Source organism: Aethalodelphis obliquidens, unplaced genomic scaffold (assembly GCF_003676395.1).
Source record: "Aethalodelphis obliquidens isolate GAN/ISIS:26980383/991018 unplaced genomic scaffold, ASM367639v1 scaffold11, whole genome shotgun sequence".
NCBI lineage: Eukaryota > Metazoa > Chordata > Mammalia > Artiodactyla > Delphinidae > Aethalodelphis > Aethalodelphis obliquidens.
The window spans coordinates 19,763,038-19,775,992 of NW_020837955.1; the positions used below are offsets into that span (position 1 = coordinate 19,763,038).

The 12,955-nt window shown below is 47.4% G+C and overlaps 1 protein-coding gene across 3 annotated transcripts in view; it reads left to right on the forward strand.

The window, feature by feature from the left end:
• Positions 1-713: 713 nt before the first annotated feature.
• SUFU (SUFU negative regulator of hedgehog signaling) overlaps positions 714-12,955 on the forward strand; it is a 110,642-nt gene continuing 98,400 nt past the window's right edge. The window contains exons 1-2 of one of the 3 annotated variants that reach the window (XM_027112447.1): positions 714-1,067; positions 5,347-5,481. In XM_027112447.1, coding sequence (XP_026968248.1) covers positions 886-1,067; positions 5,347-5,481 — 317 coding nt within the window. In that variant the 5' untranslated portion in view covers positions 714-885. Of the gene's footprint in view, positions 1,068-1,619; positions 1,987-5,346; positions 5,482-12,955 lie in introns of those variants that run through there. The other 2 variants (XM_027112446.1, XM_027112448.1) reach the window with 2 other exon arrangements.

Consider the following 12,955-nt stretch of genomic DNA (forward strand, 5'->3'; position numbering starts at 1 on the left):
CAACATATGACCCCCGAATTTGGCGGTGTTAGTGTCAGTCAATACGGTCAATGGATATTCAAAGACGGTAGGAAACATTTACATTTATAATCTATTAAAACTAACGCTACATGGCCGAATGAATCAATCCATTGTAAGACATTTTTTTAAGGTTTTTAAACAATATTTATTTCAGGCTGTGTTGGGTCTTCATTGCGCTTGCGGCGAATGGAGGCTTCCCTTGCGTAGCTGGGGTTCTAGGCGAACAGGCTTCAGTAGTTGTGACGCACGGGCTTAACTGCTCCACAGCATGTGAGATTTTCTCGGTCCAGGGCTCGAACCTGTGCCCGCTGCACTAATATGCGGATTCTTAACCACTGCGCCACCTGGGAAGTCCCCGGCAAGTATATGTTTAAATCCTTCTGAGCAGCGTGTCACCATAACAGTGACAAGCCCTTTGCGCACTTCCCAGTGCTTTCATGGGACCCTAGCACTTCAGAACGATGCCCCTATATCTCTATTTAAACCTGGGTTCCTCCTAACACTAGGGGGAGGCCAAGAGCCTTGGGACACCCCCGCAACCCTGGGAGAGGGAGGCGGGACCTATTGTCAACTCATGCCTTACCCACCTGTGACTGGCACAGACACTAGCCAATGGGTGCCGGAATAGGGCAGGCCGGCGCCCCGCCCCCTGAGCGCCCCGCGGCCCCCGAGGCACCCTCTGGCCGTCTCTGCCGCGGCTACGGCCTGGGCGGACGGTGCGCCTTGCGCAGGCGCGAAGCCTAGACCTCGCTGCAGCCCCCCCATCGCCTCCGGGAGTCGCACCCAGGGAGGTCGCCTGCTGGCGCGTCAGTGCTCTCCCCCTCGTCTGCCCTCCCCGGTCCCCCCAGCACCCTACGCGCCCCGATGGCGGAGTTGCGGCCTAGCGGCGCCCCCGCTCCCACCGCGCCCCCGGCCCCTGGCCCTACAGCCCCTCCGGCCTTCGCCTCGCTCTTCCCCCCGGGACTGCACGCCATCTACGGAGAGTGCCGCCGCCTTTACCCAGACCAGCCGAACCCGCTCCAGGTTACCGCTATCGTCAAGTACTGGTATGCCTTGGGCCGCGGGGAGACGGACAGGGGCGGGCTGAGAAGGGTTAAAGCGCTGGGGCCAAGTCATTTGTGCGGGAATAGGAGGGGGAAGGAGAATGGTTAAAGCACTTGGAAGAAGGGCTTTCTGCTGCGAGGGAAGAAGTTAAGGCTCAAGTTAGGAATGGGGACAAAGGGGTTAAAGAAGCCTGTGGGTAGCGAAGGGTTAGCGAGGGAGGAGGGGAATGAAGGGTTAATTGGGATTAGGAGAATAGAGTGAATTGGGGGTGTGAGTAGGAGCGGCGGAGGGAACGATAGGAGAGAAGGAACTGTAAACGTGGTGAAAGGAGAGGGCGCCTGTAGGGGGTCATTAGTGGGCGAGGGGAAGCCGTGGGGGGGGGGCGGCTGCTGAAGTGGGATGGGGGAGGCGAGGCGGGGCCTGGGGAGCATCTGAGAAGGCTTTGGAGCCGCGCGGCTGGAGGAGCTCAGAGGGCACGAGACTGCACAGGGCAGTGACGGGTGTGGGTCTGTGGGTTAGGAGGGGAGCAAGTTGTGAGCGTTGTGCTTGTGAAGGGATGAGGAGGAGGCCTCTTTTTGATCCCTTCCCGATGAGCTCAGACATTGATATCAGTGCAGTGCTTTTGCGTTTGAAGTTTGGCGGAGCAATTTTTCCTGATAAACTTTCTGCTTACTCTGCACAGTTCTGTTTCTCCATGCAGAGCTGCTTCTGGCTCTGCAGCTGCTTTGCTTTAGGTCACCGGCTAGAACAGAGGCAGACAGGGTCAGGGAGATCCATGGTTTGGCTCAGAATTGAAGAAGACTGCAGTAAATGATGAAGACCTGGGACTTGGACACGGAGGATCCTGCAGTGAGATGTTAAGAGGAGCTTGGTGGTCCAGAGCTTCCAGATTTAGGCAGCAGTTCCTCAGGGAAGCTGAGGGTAATGCTCAAGTAGCTCTGTTAAGATCAGACCTGTGTACAGATGGGCTGCCCCTGGGGAGGGGATGGTCTTTTCTAGTTTCCCATTTCTTTTGCAACTTGTCTCTTCCTACCCCCTCTGGGCAAAACATGTTATAGGGACTCTTCTTCATGGTGTTTCTGGACCAAAAGTTGACTGAGAATTAATTGAATCTGTCCAAAACCACATTCGTGCAGGCGCTGTATTAGATGAGCCCCTTCATTGACTCCTGAAATTCTGTTCAGGCAGCTGCTTGGGGTGTGGCCAAAGGGGAGGTACACTCAAAGGGGGAAGTGAATAGAGTGGATGTCTTTGCTGGTTACCTTTCCCTTTAAGAGTGAGTCTTTTTCCTCTGTGACAACCTCTTTCTTCTTCTGGAGATGGCAGAAGCTAGGCTGTTGTAGGGCTGAGGCCAGCTCCCTGTGTCTATGGGAGGATGTGAAGAGGCTGACCGTGTGAAGGGCCTGGGGAGCAGCCACCTGCTCCTTAGGGAGAGCCACGGGAGCAGCCTGCCTCTGTCTGGTAGCCAGGAGGAGGGGTGGCCAGTGGTACAGTTCTCTCCAGCAGGCACACTGTTCTTTGGTTGAGAGGAGTTTTTCAAGAGAGCTTCTGAGTACAAAGCAGTTCTTGATAACTTAATCACCCATATTTAAATATATTGTACCACTATATTTAAATATGTATAGTGATGGACTCTATTGGGATGTGTCATGAAAAAAAGGGGACCTGCCACTGCCGTGCTGTTTGTTCAGGCCTCATTTGAGTATAAGGAGAAATCCCTACGCAGCCTTGGGCAACAGTTATTATGTCACCCAAGTGGCCATGAAGGATAGAGTTGTGTGTAAAAGGTATTGAACAGGTGCAAAGGACTAAGACTGGTTTGGGAACCCTTTATTTTCCCCCCATCCCCCTAGGAACCTTTCTTTTTTCATCTTGTTGCAAGTTTCTTAACCAGGCCAGGACTTATCTTGAAAGATGGGCCAGCATCTAATGACGAATAAAAAGGATTGCATAGCACTTTGTGGAACTAGAAATGCTGCCTAGATGCAGAATTTTTGAGAGGGAACAGCTCAGTGACTGGTTCTTTCTAAGATTTGGAGGGGGTTGCATAGTTAAGATCCTGAAAGTAATTTACTGATAACCTCACAATTGGGATCCCACAGTCCCGCTTCAATTTTCATAGCAGAATGGCTGACTGAGGCTGCCTCAGTTTGGCTGTGGCCCAGGGTACCTTGGGATTCTTTTTCTTGTGACAGAAGGGTGGCTCTTTGACTAGTGGTCCCTAGCCAACCGGGACATCCTGGTTGAAAGCTGAGACATGAGTGATCAGGTTGCTGAAGTAGAACCAGTGCCCTAGGGCCACTTCACTCTGGCAACCTCCCTGTGGAGTGAATGAAGTCAGGTGTTCAAGGACTTAAGTTGAGGGATGATCTGGGTCCTGGGATAACATCTTTTTCTAAGATGTATTTTCCACATACTCATCTGCTTCCCATCAGGTCTCTGAGTGAGTATAACAGAACGCTCTGTGCTTAGAGATGAGGCTGATTTTGTCTGACTCTTGGTCATTCTCTGCAGTTGGAGTTCTAAGGTAAAGCCTCTCTCTTTGATGAAATACCCTCTGGGAGACTTGGCCACAAAGAGGGCTGCCAGGGGTGTGGTAGATGGAGCATGGAAGAGCGGATGCAGTTTTGCCACTTGTTGCTGGATGGACCTAGGCTGAAGGATGGGCAGATATGGAGCCTGTAATCATTCCCACCTGTTCCAGGGTTCTGCAGTTATCATGAGGTCCTTGCAGGGGTAGCCGTCCTTTCTTTCCTCTTTTCCCCGACAAACTTTTCTAAATCTAACTGGTTGTGGAATTAGTCAGATGAGTTGGCGAAAGCAGAGTTAAGGAAAGACATGGAGATTTGTCCCTTTTCCTAATCCACTCAGTTGAGATTCTAAGCTATTTGTAGCGACTTTCTTACAAGTCCTATAAATAACTTAGCATTTCCTAGCAGAGAATAAGGATTTCTACAAAGGCAAATAACATCCTGGCAAAAGAGGGTGAAACCAGACCTACTGGTTTTAAATAGTGTTTGAATTGCATGGTACTGGCATGCTTGCTGGGATCACATACATGTAACATGTCTTTTATTTGGTTGTTGGCATTCCTTCAGCATATGATCCCAAATGTAAAGTGTACCCCATCCTTGTCCCAGGAGCAGGCAAAGTTTTTGCACTCTGTGGAACAGTCAGATGTCCGAGGCAGCTCAAGTGCAGTGTTTGTGGGCTAGATGCAGACTTCCTTCTGCTGCTGGTTTCCATTTAGTCTTGTTTCTCAAGTCTACCAAGTTTCCCTATCCATTCTGAAGAAAAGCAGGGTTTTTTTTTTTTAAAGAACACTAATTACTCTACTAAAGGGAACCCTTATTGAATTAAATCCTCAGAGTGAGCTAATGGCTGAATCTCTTCCTCAACTGCCTCTCTGTTGGAATTATGGGGGAAGTCTAATGTGGTTCTCAGAGGCCCCAAATCATTTAATGTTCCAGCTCTACCTTAGAGGCAGCTGTGTCCTGGGATCATCTTCCAGATGCAAGAGCTCATAGGGCTCTCAGCCTGGCTCCTGCTTCATTTCTCTGCAGAGCTGAGCTAGCCTAAGTTTGGCCTTTGTCACTTCCATGATAAAAGACCAGCTTTGGTCTGGGAAGTGCGGGCTGGGGTCTGGAGGCATTGGGTCTGTTTAGAACAAACTGTAATTAACATAGGGCACAATATAGTCTTTCAGGAATTAGCTGTCTAAGAGGCAGGAGTGGAGCTGAGCCTCTGCTTCCAGTAACAATGCCCATTGGGGATGATCAGGATGGTCTTTCAACAGAGGCCAATTGATTGACTGATGCGCTTCTTGCCTTGAAGCTTGGCGTGTTTATAGGCACCATGGAAGAGAGATAATCCCTGCCAATCCCACTTGGGGTTGGTAATTTGAAACAGGAGGAAGCCAAAGGGTCAACCAATCAGTCTTTTTTATTTCTTTTTTTTTTTGAATTTTATGTTATTTACTTTTTTATACAGCAGGTTCTTATTAGTTATCCATTTTATACATATTAATAAGTCTGTTTTATTTCTGAAGGAGGTTCTACCTGTTGGAGATAGGAGAAGGGAGTCTCTTGTGCTTATGGAATTGGGCTGCCTCCAGATGCCCATCCTTTGGTCTTATCCTGGAGAGGTGTGGCCTCCCTTTAGTTATCTTTTACCCCAGGTTCCTCTAGGATGGGGTCTTTAGGTTTGTAAGGTAGAGCCCCTCAACTTCACATTCTCTGATTTCAGGCTCACACTGACACTCCTGTGTTTTGTCTTTTGCAGGTTGGGTGGCCCAGACCCCTTGGACTATGTTAGCATGTACAGGAATGTGGGGAGCCCTTCGGCCAACATCCCTGAGCACTGGCACTACATCAGCTTTGGCCTGAGTGATCTCTATGGCGACAACAGAGTCCATGAGTGAGTGTGTACACTTGCCCTTCCATCTCCCTGTTCCTTAGCCTTGAGCCTTATTTCTGAGGTTTTCCTGAGCAGGGATGATAATGTCATTGTCCCTTGAGATTGGCATTTCTCACATGAAACATCTGGGTTTCTGCCTTCTGCCTGTACCTCCTTGTGCCAAGGTGGTCCAGGTCATCACCTGAGCTCTGCTCATCTGGTGCAGGAAAGTGTTGGTGAGCAAGAGTTCCAAAACCATTAGGTTTTTCCAAGCTTTTTCTGATGTTTGAGCTCAAATGACAGGCAGCACAGCTATGACCCAGATGTTGGGTTGATTCCTCTAGGTCTACTTCCTTTTTTCCCCTCTAGCTTATTATGAAAAATTTTAAACAAGAAACAACGTTGAAAGAATTTTACAGTGAACACTCATGTACCACTACCTAGATTCTACCATTAACATTTTATTCTACTTGCTTTATCATGACTATATCCATCTCTATCCCTCTGTCGATCTTACCTACTTCCTTTTAACCTGCAGTTATCTGTGCTCAGATCAGCTGCAGTACATTTATTTATTTCTGGCTGCGTTGGGTCTTCGTTGCTGCGCGTGGGCTTTCTCTAGTTGCAGCAAGCAGGGGCTACTCTTCGTTGTGGTGCGGGAGCTTCTCATTGCAGTGGCTTCTCTTGTTGCGGAGCCTGGGCTCTAGGCGCGCGGGCTTCAGTAGTTGTGGCTCACGGGCTCAGTAGTTGTGGCGCATAGGCTTAGTTGCTCCACTGCATATGGGATCTCCCCGGACCAGGGCTTGAACCCGTGTCCCCTGCGTTGGTAGGTGGATTCTTAACCACCGCACCACCAGGGAAGTCCCTGCAGTACATTTTTTATCCTAGTCTTTCTTCCATTTGCTGCCCTGTGATACTTATAATTCCTACCTGCCTCCCCTACTTCCCTCTATAATCACTGAATTTAAACACATTCTAATATTAAGTTAAACATTGTCAGTTGAAAAAATAGCAACAGTAATAATAAAAGCTAACAGTTAAGCATTGGTTATGAGACAGGTACTCTTCTAATCACTTTATATATATATGTATTAACTAATTTTATTTTCACCACAACTCTAAAATACTGGTAGGTACTAACATTTGCCCCATTTTACAGTTGAGGAAAGTGAGACGCAAAGAGATTCTATAATTTGCTTAAGGTCACACAGATTGGAAGTGGTGGAGCCAGGATTCTAACACAGGCAGTCTGGCTCCAGAGTCCATACTCTTTTTTTAAAATTAATTAATTAATTAATTAATTAATTAATTAATTAAGGCTGTGTTGGGTTTTCATTGCTGGACGTGGACTTTCTCTAGTTGCGGCGAGCAGGGGCTACTCTTCGTTGTGGTGTGCAGGCTTCTCATTGTGATGGCTTCTCTTGTTGAGGAGCACGGGCTCTAGGCACATGGGCTTCAGTAGTTGTGGCACGCAGGCTCAGTAGTTGTGGCTTGCAGGCTCTAGAGCGCAGGCTCAGTAGTTGTGGCACACGGGCTTAGTTGCTCCGCGGCATGTGGGATCTTCTGGGACCAGGAATGTCCCCTCCATTGGCAGGCGGATTCTTAACCACTGCGTCACCAGGGAAGTCCATGATTTCTCTTTCTATTATGTCCTTTTCTGTTTTTTGTTTTGCATACTATCTTTTTTTTACCTCTTATACCATCTTTTTGGTATCTTGGTGGTGGCTGCTTAGCGTGTGTAGATTGAAAGAGTAGCAGGGCTCTTCCTACCTTGCCTCAGCATTAAGAGGTTGATTCTGGAGATGATGATGCTATGATGAGGAAGAAGATGATAATAGTCTTTTTTTGTCTTTGTTTTCGTTCTTACTATCTTTCATCATCCTGTCAAATGCTTTACAATCTTATCAGGTTCTTTTGTTATCTCTGTTTTATATGTGGGGAAACTGAGTCCCTTGAGGGGTTAAATGAATTGTCTAAAGTCTCGCCTGTAGGCTGTAAAAGAGCTAGGATTGAATTGAGCTGTTCAGAGTTTGAGCTCTTAACCACTAGGCTATACCACAGCTCTGATCACAGGCCCAACCCAACTTCCTCTTTTCTCTTGTTAATCTTGGAGGCCCAGGCCCCATCTCCTCACTGATCACGTGTCAGGAGCAATTCCTGGGCCTGCCTTTATAGCCTTCCAAACATATCCATTGCAACGTCAGCCTAAGGCTTTGGGAACAAGGAATTAATCTTGCGTGAGTCAAGACCCTGCATTGCATTATTAATAACGGAGATAGAATAGCAAACAGATGCAGGGAGTAGAGGGACTATGCTGGACTTTAATTTATATTTTTAATAAGAACCTGCAGAGGATATTTAGTGCAGCTAGCCTGTACCTTTTTGTTGACAGATTTATTCCAGTTAAAAGAATACTGTTTTCTATGTGGCCTAAAGATTCTTACAGTCTACCTGCTTATGAGGTATGAGTCTAAGGCCCAAATGACATGAAGAACATAATTGAGGAAGTCCCATATTTCAGAAAGGGCAACCTCTGAATTTGAAAAAGGGCCTTTCTTTGTTTAGCAGTACCCTCATATATGTGTGTCATTTCTATGTGATAAAACACTTTGATATTCAGATGTCATTCATGACAATAGTGAGACCTCCATTTGAGGTGAGGTCTCACACTCGAGCCTCGTATTTTCTGGTATTAAAACCTGCCACTAGAAGGATGTGGAAGGAATGTTCTTGGATATTTACCCAGTTCTGGTCTATGTTGCAGAAGTCAAAAGTACCTTTGTAATTGGCCTTGTGCTGGTGTGACTGGTCTCTTCTCGATCCTGGTAAGTTTCTTGAAGAAAAGTTTGCTTTTCCAAACATTTCATGTGGTGAGCCCTCTTTAAAACTGATTCATTGATTCTCATATAATTTAGGGCTTGAAACTGAGGTCAGAAAGATGAGTGTTCTATCACCCAGCTTAAGTGCTAAGAGGTGTTGAATTGGAATTATGGCAAATGACTCTCTGGCAACATTCTTCTTACACTGCCTTTGACTTCTCATTCAGTGAAAAAAAAGGGCAGAAGCCTTGGTTCATTTATTCAGCATTTATCAAGTGCTGAAGTCCTATTTTGTACCGGACACAGAGCACCATAATAGATGTCTTGGGGATAAGATGCCAAGACAAAATTCCTGTCTTAAGGAGCACATGTTGTAGAGGGAGGATAAATGTAAAGAGATAGTTACAGTACTGGGTAAATAAATGCTGCAATCCATGATGTAGAACATGTTCTGGGAGCACAGTGGAGTGAGTGACTTATAGTCAGGCTGCTGGTTTGGAAGAAGCTCCAGGGAGGAAGTGAAGTTTGAGAGGAACCTTGTAGGAAGGGGCTGGGGTGAGATCTGCAGTCTGACACCTCTAGGGCACAAACATTCACTTTTGGAAAGGAGAGGAAATTTCAAAATCTTCTAGCCCAGTATTTCCAAAATTTTTAGTGCTGCCTTCATAACCTTTGCCACCTGTAGTATATTATCTACTTTATGTTTTCTTTAAATTAACCTCCCCTGATATAAATATATTTTTTAAAGTTAAATCAGGGCTTCCCTGGTGGCGCAGTGGTTGAGAGTCCGCCTGCTGATGCAGGGGACACGGGTTCGTGCCCTGGTCCGGGAAGATCCCACATGCCGCAGAGCGGCTGGGCCCGTGAGCCATGGCCGCTGAGCCTGCGCGTCTGGAGCTTGTGCTCCGCAACAGGAGAGGCCACAACAGTGAGAGGCCCGCGTACCGCAAAAAAAAAAAAGTTAAATCACTACCATATATGGAAACCAATATCACTTGCTGTAATTTAAAGGTAGTTATGGAAGTAAACACAGTGATAACAAAGCAATATTATTAAATTCTAGCTTAATACAGTGGCCTGTCACAGAAGATTCTGAGCCTGAGGCCAGCTTTCTCTTTGTTCAAGAGATTAGTAAGTACGAGCGAGGTATTAAAAAAGACATGCTAACACCAAATAGAACCTGGCCCTAGCTATGATTTAAAAAATAGAAAGACAGTTGAGAAGGGAATTTTTTTTAAAGTATGATTCAGTATTATTTCTTGTCGCAGACAAATGGGAAACACTGATCTAGTCCATCTCCCTTAAATTGTGCAGTTTAGAAAGTACAGTAGCCTGCCAAAGGCCATACAGCAAGGTAATGAGAGCAGCAGGGTCTCCTAACATCTAAAATGTTCTATGCTAGATAAACAACAAGGTCCTACTGTATAGCACAGGGAACTATATTCAATACCCTGTAATAAACCATAGTGGAAAAGAATATGAAAAAAGAACGTATATATATAAAACTGAATCACTTTGCTGTATACCAGAAACTAACACAACAATGTAAGTCAACTATACTTCAATTTTTAAAAAGTGTAAAAAATAAAATGTTCTATGCTTTCTTTCAATGTACAGGGCATTGTTCGTCTTTAAGGTAATAATTTAAGCAAACTTTTTCTTTTTAGTTTCTTTTTAGTTTTTTTTTTTTGCGGTACGTGGGCCTCTCACTGCTGTGGCCTCTCCCGTTGCGGAGCACAGGCTCCGGAGGCGCAGGCTCAGCGGCCATGGCTCACGGGCCCAGCCGCTCCGCAGCATGTGGGATCTTCCTGGACCAGGGCACGAACCCGTGTCCCCTGCATCAGCAGGCGGACTCTCAACCACTGCGCCACCAGGGAAGCCCTCTTTTTAGTTTTTACTTTATTGCAGGTTAGTGCTAAGTTCTTTTTTTTTTTTAATGTCTTTGTTGGAGTATAATTGCTTTACAATGTTGTGTTAGTTTCTGCTGTATAACAAAGTGAATCAGCTATACATATACATGTATCCCCATTTTTCCTCCCTCTTGTGTCTCCTTCCCACCCTCCCTATCCCATTCCTCTAGGTGGTCACAAACCACCGAGCTGATCTCCCTGTGCTATGCGGCTGCTTCCCACTAGCTATCTATTTTACATTTGGTAGTGTGTATATGTCCATACCACTCTCTCACTTCATCCCACCTTACCCTTCCCCCTCCCTGTGTCCTCAAGTCCATTCTCTACATCTGTGTCTTTATTCCTGTCCTGAGTGCTAAGTTCTTTATATAAAATTATCACTTTATATTATCCTCATAGTAATTCTATGACATAAGGAATTCTTATTACCTCTTGCTCATAGATATAGAAATTTAGGCTTAGAGAACTTACTGCACAGGTGGTAAATTGACAGTCAGTTCTAGCAACCCCAAAGCCTATATTCTTAGCTACTGTTCTGTATTGCCTTTCCATTTTAATCAGTCAACAGCATTTATTAAATGCCTACTGTGTACTTCTTCCCATTAAGATCTTTCTTTATCCTCACAGCTTGTTGAGGACAGGGACAGGCAGAAGCCTAGGGGTCCCCTGCGTTTCTTCTTGCTCCTGGCAGGCTTGCTTCAGCGAGCAGAAGGGGAGCAGCCCCACCCTGGTAGCCCGGAGAGGGGAGAAGAGTAAGCTGACTGGATGAGCCCTGGTTTGGCCAGTTCCATCCAAGTTCTTTCCCTATTCACAGTCACTAAAGGAAATAGGGCAAGAGAGCACTTGTTTGGATTAAAGGTTCTTAAGAGGCTGTTTCTAAAGTTGGAGAGATGGAGCAAGTTGCAGTTCGGGGCAGCCACACGGGAGATCAACGTGCTTTTCTAGGAACCCTAAGGCCACCGCCAACTGACTTCAGCAGGAGAGACTGTCCTGGTGCTCTTCCCCCCAGCTTGGGAGGTGTGAGACAGCTGAGCTTCAGCTGCCAAGTGCTTGTCGGAAGACTGCAGCTCTGGCCCTTCCCTTTGTGGCCGGGCAGCTGTGGGCTGGAATGTGCGGATTTGCAGAGCTGTGGAAGAGGGGGGCTTCAGCACCACTCTCCGTGAGGATTTCTGGCTGTCCCCGGTCCTGCCAGCAGCCCTAGACTACAGGGGGCCTAACCAAGGCACAGGAGGCTGGCTAGTTGCAGAGTGTGTTTGTGATCTCAGGCAGACTTCCCTGGTGGGATTCCACTGCGCAGGTCATCCGCTGTATGCGCCAGGCTGGTTCCAAAGACAGCCTTTGTGTGGTGTTGGCCTGCAGGCTGGCAGCTCCACAGGGTAGAGCCCACACCTCAGCTCTACCTCCATGGTCGATCTGGGCTCTGCCCCACAAACGCTGGCCTCTTGGCAGGTATGTCCACGGAGTGTAGAGTAGTTCTTGCTCCCTTGGGGCCTGGAACTGCTGCTGACTGGCTCCCCGTGGCTGCCTCTGCTGGGCTGGTGGATAATCTCTTTTTCCCTTTGGGTTTCTCCCATCTGGGCTCTGCACTAAATGAGTTATTTATTAAAACACTGGATACAGATTAACTTTTCCACTTGTTGTTTTGTGTGGCCTTGGTCCCCTGCAGTTGGGAAATGCTAATTTGCCTTCCTCAAAGCTTGGTTGGCAGGAACCTTTTAACATGCCATTTCATTCCCTGGGGTTTCCAGTGGAGATTTTGCCTTTGCCATAACATACCTGCCCAGGAGTGTGGTCTCTCCTCTGGTTGGCCTTTGCTTTCTTTCCAAAGCTCTCTGGAGCCTGACAAGTGGAATTCCTCTCTAAGCCACCCACAGATGGCAGGTCCCAGCCCTCCCCCTAGCTGGGCACAGCAGGCCGAGGAAGAGCTTTGTAGGTTCACTGGAAGGCAGGCCTCCCTGAAGCTTTGGTCCCTCCCTCTGTCTTTCATCTCAGAGGGTTTAGTTTCAGGATGATTGTGTGAATTGGTGGTGCTCTCTGCTAAGGACACGTGGCCTGGCCTACCTAGAAAGAGTGGGGCACCCTTGGTCTTGGCCTGGGGTGGGAATAAGGGCCAGCAGTGGGGATAGAGCTCTCCCTGAGGCTGAAACCACCACTCTGGGCTGGATTTCAGGCCCCCAATCTCTGAATTTTGAAATGTTGAGAATTCCTTTTCTTTTGTAACCACAGGAAGACCTGAGGCATTGTGGGGTTCCTAGCAGATCTGTGTGGGTGTGTGGCCTCATCCTTTGTAAAGCATTTCATTTGCAGCATGGATTCTCTCTTCCTCCATGGAGTAGAGATGCTAAATTCTCCGATTCAAGGAGTCCTTCAGCAGTAAGGGGGCAGTTGGGAGGAGATTCCTTGAGCTGGCCCAGTCAAACTGACTTAAAAGTCGGAGAGGCCTGGTTATTCAGGAGTGACTGCCAGGCTGTCAGCACTGGGAGAGTTCTTCCTCTTCCTGCAGAGAGAGGCAGAAACTTGGAAGCCTTCATGGGTTTGATGTGATCAGATCTCTCAGCCCCAGGATTCTTGCCTGCCAGCCCACCCTTTTAGACTCCCATCTTCCACGCCGCAGCTTTTCCCAGGCATGCTCGTCCTCACACCTGCCGTGTTCTGGGTCTGGGTTTGCCAGCATCTCCTTTGCCCAGCATTCTGACTCAGAGGTCCTGACTCAGGACTTTGGCCTTTGGCTCCTAAATTCATTCCTCTGTCCTGCCTTTGAGGTCT